The sequence below is a fragment of the Chiloscyllium plagiosum genome, unplaced genomic scaffold (assembly GCF_037043375.1).
Source record: "Chiloscyllium plagiosum isolate Xiang-an unplaced genomic scaffold, Cpla_swu_hap1 HiC_scaffold_14, whole genome shotgun sequence".
NCBI classification, from domain to species: Eukaryota; Metazoa; Chordata; class Chondrichthyes; order Orectolobiformes; family Hemiscylliidae; genus Chiloscyllium; species Chiloscyllium plagiosum.
Genome location: NW_028270152.1, coordinates 72,006,174 through 72,021,980, shown reverse-complemented (window position 1 = coordinate 72,021,980; position 15,807 = coordinate 72,006,174). Strand labels below are relative to the sequence as shown.

The following is a 15,807-nucleotide window of genomic DNA, read 5'->3' as shown; positions in this document are numbered from 1 at the left end:
GGCAGTCATGCTTGAAACACTCAAACCCCAACCAAGAATAACGTGGGTGGGTGGGTGGGTGGGGGGAGAAAAATCAGCCTTATTGCTCACCTCCTGATACTCTCCTAAGGGTGTTAAGTACTGAAGAATTAACCTTTGCTCGATGGCAGAGGTCAAAGGGAAAAGGTTATAATTATTGCCAATGACCCAAGATGACATTTCTGACCAGCTGTTTGACTGCTCGTTGCATATTCGTTCAGGGTCCAAATTGGCAAAGTTGAGTCTTTGTTTGGTTGCTTTCCTTACATCCTCCCTCTCAGTCCTTCGTCCATCCTTCCCCTTTACACCATCCTCGCTTTCTGTGCTCTTGATAGTGGAGTTCATCCTGCTGCTGGTTTTATGTGAAGAAGTTATCTGGAAGGACACATCGTCAGCACAGTCCTCACCATCCTCAATTTTCGATGTGTCACCATAGTCCATGTCCACCGCCTCCTCATCCATTGGAAGAAGTGATGTGAAGTGCGGCTTCCGTGGGCTCTGCCATTTCATTTTCTGGCTGCTCTCCAAATCCTGAACCTGCAAGTCTCGTAAGCGTTGTAGCATTACTGGCACCTTTAAGCAAATCAGAAGTAGATCATTAATGAATTACATAAAAGACAGAAAGCTCCCGATCTCATTTACGAGCAGCAATAGTACAAACCACTGTAATTGGCTTCATCTTAAAACCAACTTTCCTTGCTTCTTCTCCTGACCCTCCACTTTCAGAAAAGGTTCAGAGAGGGAATTGGCAAACAGAAACATTTAAAACATTGACAGCTTCAGATCAAATCTGGATCTTGAACAGGAATGTGGATCCACAAATAGTAGTAGTAGTAGTAGTAGTAGTAGTAAGAAAATGGCCTGGGGAGTGGGGAAGAGGTCACATCCCAGAGTGGGCTGTGGAGAATGTTGTTTCTGTAGTGATCAGGAGGATTAGGCAGCAGGTTGTTTGGGAAACAACATACGTTTTCTTCCATAAGTTTTAACGTAGTTCACTAATGTAAAATATTCAATTTAGGGACTATAATATTTTTTTTTAGGATTACGTTCTGCAGAATTTTATAGTTTTATCATTCCTCCCATTAACATATAGCTCCCATGGCAACCAATTTTTCATCTCAGTGCTTCAGTTGTAGTTGTGATTTGCAGGAATTCAACCAGAACTTTAATTGAATCATTTAGCAAAAAGAGGACTTTGTATGGCAAATCCACTGGCTATTGTATTTGATGGAATAATGAAATACAAATGCTGGGCTTCCTGAAACTTAAAGTGGCAACATCACATTCCTTACCATCTGAGAGTTTTCCTCCCGATAGTTGGCTGCAATATCCTGGTTTTCCATGGCCCCAGCAAGGAGACCAGTGGCATAGGTTCTCAATGGTTGGTCACTTTCCTTTGCCCATTTGAACAGGTTTTCAACAATTCCCTCCTAAAGGGAAAAAAAAAAAGAGGATGTTCTAACTACCTTTGCAATCTCAGTCAGCAAATAACAGCTTATGAACGGACATCATTGACACTAAAATTAATTAAATAAAATGAAAACAAAAATCATACTTGGCTTAATTCTATCAAACGCAGGGACTTAGGGGTAGAAGCTGAAGGTGGAGTTAAGGCAAATGATCAACTGTGATCACATTGAATGATGGAGCTGGTTCGTAGGGCACATTCTGCTCCTATATCTTATGTGGTGTATGGAGCTTAATGTCTCGTACAAGATCATTTGTTGTGTGAACTGAGACAGCATGAGTGAGGATTTATCATGTATGGTAGAAAGTTTTAACAGGGGGATGAAAAAAACTCATCACAGCTAAACCTAATTGAACTGTTTATAAATCAAAACTGTTTGAATTTTACAGTTTAATTTAAAAAAAATCAAATCTGTTTAGATGTTAAGATGCCCATAAACACTTCAAATCAGGAGAGAGTGTACTTTAATTAACCCAGTATATGGTAAAACTAAGTGCAGTGCCTTTCATCACTTAAATACAATAAGGCTGGTTTTATGATTACTTTACAAACTAGGATACAAATCAATAAACACCCCAAGTCTGATCAGCATCCTTTGTCCTACCTTCTCCTGAAACACAACAGCAGTTTCCAATCCTGGCATGATATCCAACAGAAGACGGCAAGCTGAAGTGTTGACCGGAGGATCTCTACTGGTCATCACATATGTATTCACCAACTGTCCAGAGGTATGAGAAATGGATTAAGGAATGGTGAGATTATATTACCAAGTAAAACAAACAAGTATATGCTTATCTATTTGTAAAGACGTCATCGGGTTCTTTAGCTCTGTAAAATAGTTGCACCACTGCTGAGCCCATTAGATAAAAGCAATAAGAGAGTCAATTGTGTAAGTGAACTCAATGAGGTAGACTCCTCTAATAAAAACTGAAAGAACTGTGGATGCTATAAATCAGACAAAAACAAATTGCTGGATAAGTTCAGCGGGTCTGGCAGTATCCGTGGAGAGAAATCAGAGTTAATATTTTAGGTGGAGTGACCCTTGCTCAGATCTGATTCATATCCAATTGTTTCATTTTGCCCAGATTAACATAAGCTGACGTGTTTGAAAAGTGGTAAATTCAAAGCTGCATAGATTTAGAACCATTGGCCTTTATTTTAAACAGCAGCAGAACCTCTACATACGAAGTCCCTCTCTCCAACACAAGGAATGGTTAAAAATATCAAAATCTGGTAATCAGATTCTTTCTCGTCCTCTTTGAATTTTAAATTGTGGCAATCAGGCCACACAGGAAAAGCCAATAAAGGCAGATGACGGCCTAGTTAACATATCAAGGCTCTAAAGTACATCAACTTCATGAAGCTCGAACATGAATATTTAATACAAACGAAACAAAAGTAAAGTTGAAGCTTGGCCTGAGGGATTCCCAGCAGTTTCTTAAATAGTCTCATTTAGCACATTACAGGTTAGAGAAGTAGAAATAATATATCCCCTCAAAACAAAACGGTGTACAATTGCTTTCTAATCTCTCCTCACTCACTGATCATTTAAATTGACGAGCCACCCCAAAACAGGAAACAACAGCCTTATCAGAAGGACAGTCAGGTGCTTGATTTGCTCATTCCTCTAAAGAAAACTGAATCTCCCAAATAGTACCTCATTTCACCTGGATTATTTAATAGGAGTGGGCAGTGAAGTGGAGTTGAAATCAAAAATGCATTCCCAGCAATCATATCTTAGCCTTAAACTTCCCTTTTATCCACTCCCACAAACCCCAGCACATTTGCACACACGCTAATGTATTTTAAAAATAAAAACAAAGTGCTGTCAGTACACCTTCCAATCAAAGCTTCTGTTCGCACCAAAATCTCAGTCTCTGTAGTACCGAGATGAAGTGAACACACCTTGCCACAAGATCATAAGACATAGGGGTGGAAGTCAGGTACAGCCCGAGTCCACTCCACCATTCAATCATGCCACTTAGCCGCACTCTCCCCATATCCCTCAATTCCTTGCAAGATTAAGAATTTATCAATCTCTGCCTTGAAGACATTTAACGTCCCAGCCTCCACTGCGCTCCATTGCATCGGATTCCATAGGCCCACCACTCTCTGGCTGAAGAAATGTTTCATTTCCGTTCTAAATTGACTCCCCTCTAATTCTAAGGCTGTGCCCACGAGTCCTAGTAAACCCCACCTGACGGAAACAATTTCCCAGCGTCCACCCTTTCTAAGCCATGCATTATCTTCTAAGTTTCTATCAAATCTTCCTTCAACCTTCTGAACTCTAATGAATACAATCCCAGGATCCTCAGCTGTTCATCATATGTTAGGTCTACCATACCAGGGATCATCCATGTGAATCTCTGCTGGACTTGCTCCAGTACCAGCATGTCCTTCCTGAGGCGTGGGGCCTAACCAGAGCTTTATAAAGTCTCAGTAGCACCTCACTGCTTTTACATTCCAATCCTCTTGAAATAAATGACATTACATTACATTTGTTTTCTTAATAATGGACTCAACCTTTACAGAATCCTGTACTAGCACTCCCAGATCCCTTTGTACTTTGGATTCATGAATTTTCTTACCGTTTATAAAATAGTCCATGCCTTTGTTCTTCTTTCCAAAGTGCAAGACCTCTCATTTGCTCACACTGAATTTCATCAGCCATTTCTTGAATCATTCTCCAAAACGGTCTAAATCTTTCTGTAGCCTCCCCACCTCCTCAAAACTACCTACCTGTCCACCTATCTTCGTATCATTGGCAAACTTCACCAGAATGCCCTCAGTCTCTTCATCCAGATCATTCTTATATATAAAGTGAACAGCTGGGGCCCCAACACTGAACCCTGCGGGACACCACTTGCCACCAGCTGCCATTCCGAAACTATAGTCCCACTTGTCTGTGTTTGGCCCATAACCATCTAAACATTTCCAATTCATTTTTTAAAAAAAATGTTGTAACTGCACTTACACATATCACTTTGTCTGGCAGCTCATTCCACACGCTCATTGGCCATCATGTCCCTTTTAAAACTTTCCCCCCTCTCAAAAATATGTCCCCTAGTTTTGACCTCCTTTATCCCTTAGGGTGAATAGCAAAGCTTTTTTCCCTATCTATTTCCCTCCTGATTTTATAATCTCCTGTGAGATCACTCCTCAACCTCCTACACTCCATGAAAAAGGCTCCAGCCTATCCTCATAACTCAAAACCTCGAGACCCATCAACTTCCTGGTATATCTTTTCTGAACCATCTCCAATTTCATAATATCCTTCCTATAAGCAGGGTGACCAGAACTGTACACAGTACTCCAAAAGTGGCCTCAATGTCCTATACAACCTCAACAAGATATCCCAATTTGTTTGAGCAATGAAGACATACGTGCAAAATGCCTTCTTAACTGACCAGTCTACCTGCTGTGCAACTTTCAAATAACAATGTATCCGAACCCTAGGTCTGTTTCACAACACTACCCAGGACCCTACCATTAATTGTACAAGTCCTGCCCTTGTTTGTTTTACCAAAATGCAATATTTCATATTTATCCAAATTGAGCTTCATCTGCCATTCCTCAAACCCATTGACCCAATTGATCACAGTCCCTTTGTAATCTTAGAAAACCTTCTTCAATGTTGACAAGACTACCAATTTTGGTGTTGTTTGCAAACTTACTAACCATGCCTCCTAAGTTCTCATCCAAATCATTTATAACCAAACTGCTGGTCACAGTTCTCCAATCTGAACAACAACCCTCCACCACCACCATCTGTCTCTAGTCAAGCCAATTTTGAATCCAAGTGGCAAGCTCACCCTAAATCCCACATGATCTAACTTTACTAGTTAATCTACCATGCGGAACCCTGTCAAAAACCTGAAAATCCATGTAGACAACATCTGCTGCTTGCCTTCAACAATCTTTTTGGTTATATCCTCTAAAAATTCAAATTTGTGACACGTGATTTCACACAAACAAAATAATGCTGACTATTGCTAATCAGATCTTGCCTTTCCAAATGCATGTAAATCCTATCTCTCAGAATCCCCTCCAAGAACTTAGCCACCACTGATGGCAAACTCACTGGTCTATAGTTCCTAGGCTTCTCCTTACAACCTTTCTTAAATAAACGCACATTAGCCACTCTCATCCTCCAGCACCTCACCTATGACTGTACATGATACAAATACCTCTGCTAGGGACTCCATAATTTCTTCCCTATGAGTTATTAAAAATCTTAATGTGAATTTAAAAATAATTCTTGCTACCTGCGCAATAAAATGCAGTTACTTTCAACTGTTCACCTTGACTGGTTTTAGAAAGAGGATGGAACAGTTCCATCGAGAGGGATGAGCTTGATGAGAGAGATCAGATCCAATGATGATGGAAACAGGTTCAATAGGAACAGCAGTCTCCTGAATAAATTAATTAATTACATAGCTCTAACAAAAAGATCTGATTAAGCTCCCCTCCCCCTACCTCTCCCTCACCTTCGATGGTTTGCATTGTCCTTAATGGGCTTTACATGGAAATGATTCAATTTGAAGACATAGAGTGATTTACTGGTAGTGGCTAATAAAGAGAAAAACTACAGGTGGCATGGTTATGGTTAAAAAAAAAAGCTGTTTGCATCAGGAGGCCCAGGTACAGGTCCTATCTGCTCCAGATGTGTAGTAACATCTCTGAACAAAATGATCTGAAAGTATCACAAAACAGCTGCCAATGTACAATACGCAAAATGGTCTCCTCCTGTGCTCTCGGTCAGGGTCATAATGGAACATAAGGTAGACATTCGACCCACTGGGTCCATTTTAGCTCTTTGGAGAGCAACCTGATCAGCTCCAAGTGCCCAAGCTATCCCCAAAACTACGTTGTTTCTCTTTAGTGCGTATCCAATTTCCTTTCGTGATCATTGATTGCTTCCATTCTGATCATTCCCCCAATAGGTGAAATGGATCATTGTCCAGTTCTAAATGGGATGGGCTTCAGTGAAATGGCTCTTCCTCATCTGTAATTGTGCCTTTGAAGTTAGTTGCTCACTAGATTTGCACTACAGAACAGTGAGCATACTTACTGCATTCATGAAATCATCATTTTTGAAGAGTATTTTTAATAGATGTCCCAATCGACATTCTGGATCTGCTCGACCTGCAAGAAATACATTAAGAATATAATCAAAAGTTTAAGAACTTTTTTTATACTAGATTTCAGCATCAAGTTGCAATTTCAATATCTGTTGGTTCAGGTCGTCAGAGTTTTATATAAAAGTCATGCCAACATTTCAGAAAGATCTCAGGCAGAAGTGATACTATTGCAGAAAAGCCCAGAAAATGGTGTGCCATATTAGTTCAATGACATGCACCTTCCTCTTAAATCATTAAAATGCAAAGTTGCAAAGGTGTAGAAAAGTGCTGGATTTCTGGATCCCTGGAATGTCTCTCTTCATGGTATGACGACTTTGAAAACGTGGGAAGGGCAGGACAGGATGAGTACTGTTTTAAAGTACCAATCTCCAACTGAGCATCTGCAGGTTATGAGATGATGCAGAGATGTGTTAGGTATGACTATATCTCAGTTATACAACAGCAAAAATAAAAATTGGACATTGGAGAAATTCTGCTGGCCAAGTGATTTCCAGAGGTTGGTGGGTCTGGAACCAGCAGCTTAAGTGACAGACTTCAACAAAAGGTTTCAGTCAAATCACCTCACCATTTAAATTATTCCACACTAAATTTCCAATTGCACTACTGACCACCACCACTCAGAAAGTTGGCCACAATACCAGAATTTAAATTTTGTGTTTCTTTTCATGTCTCACTATCATTCATTTCATCTTTTGCAGTTCCAGTTTTATAGATGTAACCTCGTCTGCCTTAAAGCCACCGCACTCTTTCAAGACTATGCCATTTACTAAGGGATCTCAACTCATCTTTCAACTCTATCCCCACATTTATCGATTCTCTTAGTATCCAAAGTTCACACATCAGTTTTAAATATACCTGGTGACTGAACATCCATTGATCCTGGGACAGCAAATTTTAAAGATGAACAATGTAGTGAAGGAATTTATCCTCATCTTGATCCTGAATACTCACTCCTAATTCTGAGACTATGATCCTTAGTTTGAAGCAATCCAACATTGTCTCAGCACATGCCTCATCAAAAACTCTTTAATATTGTATGTTTCAACAAGATCACCTTGTATCTTTTTAAAGTCTAGGGAATGTAGGTAGCCTAGTTGACATGGTAAAAAAAAAAGTACTGTAAATAAATATTTTTCAATCAACCTGTTCAGAGATGTTAGTACACACCTCTGGCGTATGTAAGACTTGAACCCCGTCTCCTAGCTCAGAAGTAGAGGTTCTAGCACTGCACCAGAGCTCCAAAGTATTACTAATGCAAGACATGACAAAAATTCCACTCATTTGCAGGAGTTTTAATACCAGGCTCCTTCTAATGGCAGACATTGGTTGGTGCACTATTTGCACTAACCAGCTTCTGTCATTAGGTGGAGTCCAGTACCTCAGCATAAATTCAAAATGGAACCAAGACAGAAACAGACACTGAAGATTTTAAAGGTAAAATCAGGGGGCAGAAATGGGAGCCAGGCTGGGAAGAGAAGAGCAACTGAGGACAGGGTCAGGATCCGGACAAAGATCAGAGTGACTGAATGCTGCAGTGCAAGGTTGAAGAAATGTTTTTAAGAGCAGGCAAGTAATACAACAGGAACTCTGTGCAAACAACATTAAACTTAAACTCTCAATGTTAAAACAAGTATATTGTCACTATTTTATTGATGGCATTAAAGTGAACTTTAGCACAGATAAACAGGGTTTTCATATATTCCCTCCCCCATGTCAGGAGACACAAAAGGTACAAAATACTCCAGCTATGACTGTACTAAGTCCCAATACAACTGCACTGAGACATACCTTAAATTCTAATCTCTATTATAAAGACAGAGTAACCCCATGTTTCCTGAATTGTTTTCTTCGCCCTTGCGTTTAATTTTCTACAACTTGTATACAATGACATGCAGTTCCCTCCAAATACTCATTACCTGGTATTTAAAAAGAAATCTGCTTTAACGTTTTTCATGGCTCCACATTAACATTTGACCTGTCAATATTCTTGCTCAACCTGTTCATATCCCGACGCAGCTCCATGTTCTCCTTACAGCTTACTTTCCTAACTAACTTATGCTTTCTTTGCAAATCTGGATACATTTCAGTTTCCTCATCGATACAGATTTGAAGTAACAGAGGCCCAAGAATCAATCCTTGCGTCACCCCATTAGTTTTAATATTCCACTTGAAAATAACTGTTTCATCCCATTTCATTTCTCAACAACGAACCAACCCTCAATCCATGCCAATATATTAGCATGAGCCCCAGTTGTGAAAGGAACATCTTTGACACATTATCAACTCTTTCTTTGAAAACTCAAATACACTACACCAACTAATGCCACCCCTCATCTATCTTGCAAGTTACATCCTCAAGAACCTAAAATTTATCTTTCCTTTCCATGAATCTCTGATGACTGTTCAACTATCAGAAGGTGCCATGACTGCAATCCCTAGTTACACACAGCATTTTTCTGATTACCTAAATATGGCTAACTGTTTTCTTTTCCTTCCTTGAAAGCAGGGCTACCGATGCGATGAATGGTCAAGTGCCACTGAGAAACAATGGATGTGCAGCACATTTATACAGCATTTCACAGCACATAATTTGGAGGTGCTGGTGTTGAACTGGGGTGTACAAAGTTAAAAATAACAACACCAGGTTATAGTCCAACAGGTTTAGCTGGCAGCACCCGATGAAGGAGCAGCGCGCTGGAAGCCAACAGATAAACCTGCTGGACTATAACCTGGGATTGTGAGATTTTTAACTTTTCACAGCACAGGTCCCATAGAAATCAGCGTTATGTTCTTCACAGAGTCCAGTTAAACAATCATGGAACTGCTTTTAGAAGGTGGCACTGCAGCAGAACCCACTGAACTTTTATTTCTATTCCAAGCAAAGATGTCACCAAGCACCAAAGACAGGACAACTTCAGTTATCCGAACGACATGGTCGGGGAATATTTTGTTCGGAAAATCGAATGTTCAGATAACACAGTTTACCCAAGCATCAGGACCTCGAGATCTTGTTCGGATAATCAAGGTTGTACTGTACAGCATTCAGTTGTCCTGGAGGCAAATACTACCTTGCCATATACAATGTTCAGCACAATCTAGTCACTAAATAATCACATGACAGACCATTAGCATACAAAGCTTATTTATTGGTCTTGACCATTGCCGCACAGTTCAAAGGCACTCTCTTCACAGATAACGCTAGTGAAATCTGACCAGGTGGTCAGTTGATGCCACTACACCTATTTAAATACAAGATGTTAAGCTTACCAGGATGCCTATCATCAAAGGGATCAGGGTCAGCCTTATGGTACTCTTCAGTTTCTCTCTCAATTAGGTCTGAAATCCTGAAACAAAAACAAAACAGTCTTTTCAGCACAGTAACTCCGTACCATCTTCAGGTTATTTAGCTATCCTACCATCCCCATTTAATTGAATAAAATGGAATTAAATTAAATTAGTGCTTTTCAATCAAATTTTTTTATTGAGTTTTAATAAAACATTCTAAGAAAAAGAATTTTGCTAATGCCAATAGAATACAAATGTAGTCTAAGAAAAGGAGACAAGTGCACTATATTTTACCTCCGATTTTTAACTGATAAAATGGCTCAAACACAGACTATTTCAAAGATGCACATTCATTCAACTCAGTCGTACTTCCAAATTCAGTAACATCAACACTTGACCTGCTTCAATGTAATCAGCCAAATTACCCAATTTTTAAAATGAGAACTTTGCTGCTTGGAAAGCTGGCAGCTTTTATTGGGAAATGGAAAATCTTTCCACTTTGGGCAGTCAGTGTTTGCATCAAATACTAGTATGTGCAGTTTTTACAAATTAGATGCAGAATAAAGATGCCTACAATCTCCACTATTGGCAATAAAACACTGACATTGCCAGCAAAGTACTCACCCCATGAACAGAAAGGAAAATCTCTGACAATCCCCCAAAACTATGACGAGTACATCTCAACTCCTTCCTTCCCCCATTTCACCATCCCAACATGTCTGGCTGAATTTTACAAGGTGACCAAATGTGTAGATAAGTGCGCATTTGACAATACAGATTTCAGTAAGGCTTTCAGCAAGTTCCCAGGTAGGCAAGTGTTAAAGTTTCTTTAAAAGCACATGGGACCCAGGGTAACTAGGCAAGATAAATACAAAATTGGTTTAGTGGCAGGAGACAGAGGGTAGGGGTAAAAGACGGTTTGTGTTACTGGCAGTTGGTGTGCAGTGGAGTACCACAGGGAACAGTTTTGGGACCTTTATTGTTTGTGACATAGATAACAATCATTGCGGGTGAGGGTCAGATTACAAGTACATTGGCGAGTTCCTGGGCTGCTTCTCCATGAATCCCTGAAGGCAGCAGAGCAGGTTAATAGGGTAATTAAGAAAGCAGGGGCATACTTGCCTTTGTCAGTTGTGGCACAGATTATAAGAGCAGGGAGATTATGCTGGAGCTGTACAGGACTTTAATACTGTCTGCAGTTCTGGTCACCACACTACAGGAAGGATGTGACTGCAAGGGAGTGCAGCGTAGGTACACGAGGTCAATTCCTGGAATGGCGGGATTACCTTACACGGAAAGACTGAAGCGACTGGGCTTGTATACCCTTAAGTTTAGCAGACAGAGGGGATCTGATTGAGACATAAGATCATGAAAGGATTGGACACTCTGGAGGCAGGAAACATGTTTCCGCTGATGGGCGAGTGCCGAACCAGAGGACACAGCTTAAAAATACGGGGTAGACCATTTAGGACAGAGATGAGGAGAAACTTCTTCACCCAGAGAGTGGTGGCTGTGTGGAATGCTCTGCCCCAGAGGGCAGTGGAGGCCCAGTCTCTGGATTCATTTAAGAAAGAGTTGGATAGAGCTTTCAAAGATAGTGGAATCAAGGGTTATGGAGATAAGGCAGGAAGAGGATACTGATTAGGAATGATCAACCATGATCATATTGAATGGCGGTGCAGGCTTGAAGGGCAGAATGGCCTACTCCTGCATCTATTGTCTATTGCAATAAAGGGGGTAAAGGGGAGAGACAACAGGATGTTGCCTAGCATGGAGCATCTTACCTTCAAAGAGAGGCTGGATATCCTGAGGTTGCTTTCTTTGGAGCAGTGAAGGTTGAGGGGAGACTTGGTATTGATGTATAGGATTATGAGACATGGATAGAGAAGGTAGAAAGCTGCTGTTCCCCTTAGTTGAAAGGTCAATAATAAGGGGCATAATTTTAAGCTGAAAAGCAGAAAGTTTAGATGGGGACTTGAATAGTTTTTACACCCAGGGGGCTCAGGAATGCACTGCTTGGGAGGATAGTTGAGGCAACCTTTACAAAGTACTTGAATGAGCACATGAAGTGGCATGCTTAACGTTCAAGGCTATGGACCCAGAGCCGGAATGTGGGACAAGTGTAGATTAAGTGTATTTTTGGTAGTACAAACTCAAAGGGGTGTAGAGCCTCTTCCGTTTTGTATGAATCCAATGATGATCCCCAGCACACACACACAGCCAACTATCGCAGTGAATCACATCGTTCTTATCTGCAACATGCAACTTTACAATCACAATGCTTTAAAATCCCAAGATATACAAACATTCTATATTTTGATTTCATCTCAATTTCAGCCTCTACCACTCCACAAGGAAATTTAACAAGTTTAAATTGCTTACTTGGTTAAGATAGGGACAATGTTCTGCCCGTTGCTGTTCTCCCTCTCCCACTGTTCCAGTAGTGAGGTGAGCTCGGCTTTGGAATCAACATTTGCAGTAACTGAAGCCATTGCTGAGCCTGGTAAGAGACCAGAGGAAACAAAAACTGTTAGACCTCCGTAGCATCACTTACTACATCTCCATTACACTCAAATCAAAGAGTGATGTCTGAAGTGAAATTTTAATTCAATCCTCCACATAGCTGTTAAACAATGCTAGACCAGGAGATCACACAAAATGTTTGATGCCCCGATTATGCTAGCAGTGTGGTACTAGTAAAATGCTACACAGTTGCAAAAGCTTTGGGATTTTCACGGTTAAAAGGATTATGCAATTTACTGTTGAAAATTGTTGGCTTGGAGTGCATTAGTCTTCATCTGTGACTTTTCCCAGGCAGAGTATGTTCAAGAGGCAGCAAGCTGATCGCATCTTTTCCCAATTCCCCCAATCTCACATAAGTTCAATTTGGTCAAAGTCAGCTTAAAATAGCAACATTGATTTATTGAATTTAGTGGACTAAATCAAAACAAGGGTTCCTCTCTAATCACGGTGTGTTAAGACTGGATCATCTGTTGCACTATACTTTAGCAGGAGTCAGTGACATTCAATGCTTAGGTCATGTCCGTCTCCCAGCAAATTGCAAAAGAAAGTATGATATCAATGTTATAAAATAGCTCTGAAATGTATTGCAGTACACCCTCCTTTGCCTGTTTCAGAAGTTTCAGAGCATTCCTGCTTGTGGGTTATGGATTGAAGAGCTTTGCCACTACTCCTTGACCCCATGCTGTTCATGTAAAAGCATTCACCATACTCTAAGAGGGGAAACTGCAAGGGTGAATAGAAAGATTCTAGGTGGAGCACTTCAGTTCAGTCAGGTGCAAATAAAATGGCACAATTCCAAGACAACAATCTCATTCTAAAGTTCATAATAAAGGTGCCAGCATTTGAGCTTTTTTTTCAGTCTGCCCTACTACATCTTAAACTTGTATAACATATTAAAATCGCTTCTGAAAAATCTACCCACCGACCCAGTCATCACTACTTAATTCTCCATGCTTACAGATGAAGCAGCAGTTAATTAACATTGCAGAGGAGTAAAATAGATTGCTTTAAATTACTCTCAACATGGGTTGTAGACTCAAACAACTGCACTTCATTGCAATGTTATATCGCACAAAATGCACCACAGCTAAGCACACAAAGACAAATGTAGAATTGTAGCTTTACCATTTAGATAACACCAGGCTTGTACATATCATTATACTCTATCAAAACTGCATCAATTACTACTAAAGCAATAATTTATACAGCAACTAACTACACTAAAAATGCCAAGCTGCCTCACATGACCGAAATAAAACAAAAAGTCAATCTCACCCATAAGAAAGTTTATTAAGACAGCTGGTCGAAAGCTTGAGCGCGCTAGACATATGGGGAGGCTCATGGAAAGAATCAGAGTTTAGGTCTTCATAGCCAGAAGGGAATAGCAGAGTGATGAAAATTGGGCATGTATGAAAGGCCAGAAGTAGAACAGCTAAAAAGGTTATGAAGGAAGGTTTGCACTGATTGAGGAGTAGGCAGGTCAGATGTGCTCAGGCCATAGAGGCACACACCAATGAAGAGTTTAAAATCAAGATCAACAAGCACAAGGGTGAAAAGTGAAGGGAACTTGGTTTGAATTACATGGAGTTCAGGACAAGCCCAAGTTAGGGGGTGTGTGGTGGCTGGTCAGCCAGGATTGCACTGGAATAGTCGTAGAGGAACTAGAACCATGGAGGGGGTTCAGGAGGTGAACTGAGACAGGCTCACCTCCTGTAATCCTTAGAGTTGACAGCAGGCAGGTCTCGGTGACAAACAGCATATGGGATTGAAGACCAGCTCAGGATCAAACAGAAAACAAAGATGCTTTCAGCTGCCATGGCTGCTGTTTAAACGAAGGGTAAATCAACAAGATAAAGGCTTACATATTTGAAAACAACCAGCAGGACTTGACACTTCATTTGGTGCTACCAAATGATCACAATTTATTTTAAAGGACCCTCTCTTCTATACTTAAAGTTGTGGGTTCCAGTTCCAATTTACACCTTAAGAACATAATTCAGACGGACAGTGCTGTGTTGCTGTAGTGTCTCAGACAATACGTCATACAAAATGTACAGGGAAGGCAAAAGACTATGAAATATTCAAACAACAACAAGGCATTCATTCAATCACCAATATCAAACAGATTAACCAGTTACTTTTCTCATTACTCTCTGTGGTACTACATTCTGCTCAAACTAGCTACCATTTCTTCCTACATATCAATAGCAACTATACTTCAAAAGTAATTAACTTCCTGTGCCAAATGTGGAAGTTCAGCAATGTGGAGGGAACCTCCGCATGTTTCTCCCCTTGAGTTAGCAGCAAGTCTGTTGACTGGCCCATGTGAGCAAAATGAATGATGGCTGCATTCCCAAAGACATACTTATAGTGGACTCAGTATTGACACCAAAGCAACAGGACACTCACCTAGAGATCACTAGTTAATTAAAACTAGAGTCAATGCATGGGAACTTCCTACTTCTGACCAGAGTATCAGCAGACATGCAGTCAGGAAGCATGTGGACAAAATCAATGACAAAAGTAATGACCAGATGGTGGAAGAGTACCCACAAGGAACAAATATCAGTTGACACAAGCCAACCCTATTCTGCTATGCCAGCTGGGGAGGGGCCATAATTGGCCTCTAAATCACAACAGAACACATTCAATCCAGAAGCAACATTCAAAAGCAACACATCGGCGACAGCATAAAAGCAAAAGAAAAAGCATATCATATGATGATGATTAGTGGGAAGCCAGAGGATTGGGAATCCTTTAAACACCATGAACCAGCAGGAGATAACTAAAAATAGCAACAAAGGGACTGAAGATGAAATATGAGAGTAAGCTAGCTAATAACATAAAAGAAGATTGCAAGAGTCTTTTTTGATGTCTGAAAGGTGAGAGAGAGGCAAACATGGGCATTGGATTGTTGGAAAATGACGCTGCAGAAGTAGTACCTCACTCAGAGACGATATTACAGACAATACAGAGAATCCCACAGAATAAAGATGAGGTCATGTTTCCTAACAATGACCATCATGTTGGATACACAGAGCTGGAGAAATACAATTAAATAAACAGCATTGATTCAGCACTTACCCTATGTTCCAACAGTAGGTTACTGTCATGCACGTCACAACAGGAAATGTAGCAATTATTTCCAGCGTCAAAATCATAATTTATAAATGGTATTGCTAGAGGGACTCAAAATGAAATCATATCGCTATGGAGTTTTGATTCAGTACCCATGTGAAGTGAAAGTAGAAATTAAATAGCAGACTTAATTGTTCCAAACTCAAGCTATGTCTGGGGAGAGACGTGTCATGTAACAACAGAATGAAGAGCTGGTGAAGGAGTTTAACTGGATGAATTAAGAGCATCATAGGA

At 40.3% G+C, this 15,807-nt stretch overlaps 1 protein-coding gene across 3 annotated transcripts in view; it reads right to left on the bottom strand.

The window, feature by feature from the left end:
- Positions 1–15,807, bottom strand: part of dcaf1 (ddb1 and cul4 associated factor 1) — an 85,463-nt gene that overhangs the window by 51,322 nt on the left and 18,334 nt on the right. For 2 of the 3 annotated variants that reach the window (XR_015759432.1, XM_087994519.1), the window contains exons 1-7: positions 14,143–14,245; positions 12,295–12,412; positions 9,895–9,971; positions 6,558–6,631; positions 2,091–2,204; positions 1,311–1,448; positions 91–591 (exon numbers count right to left, since the gene is read on the bottom strand). Coding sequence is in view for 2 of the 3 variants with exons in the window: in XM_087994519.1 (XP_087850645.1) it covers positions 91–591; positions 1,311–1,448; positions 2,091–2,204; positions 6,558–6,631; positions 9,895–9,971; positions 12,295–12,412; positions 14,143–14,194 (1,074 nt within the window). In the remaining variant the exon portion in view is untranslated. Of the gene's footprint in view, positions 1–90; positions 592–1,310; positions 1,449–2,090; positions 2,205–6,557; positions 6,632–9,894; positions 9,972–12,294; positions 12,413–14,142; positions 14,246–15,807 lie in introns of those variants that run through there. The other variant, XM_043708504.2, reaches the window with a different exon arrangement.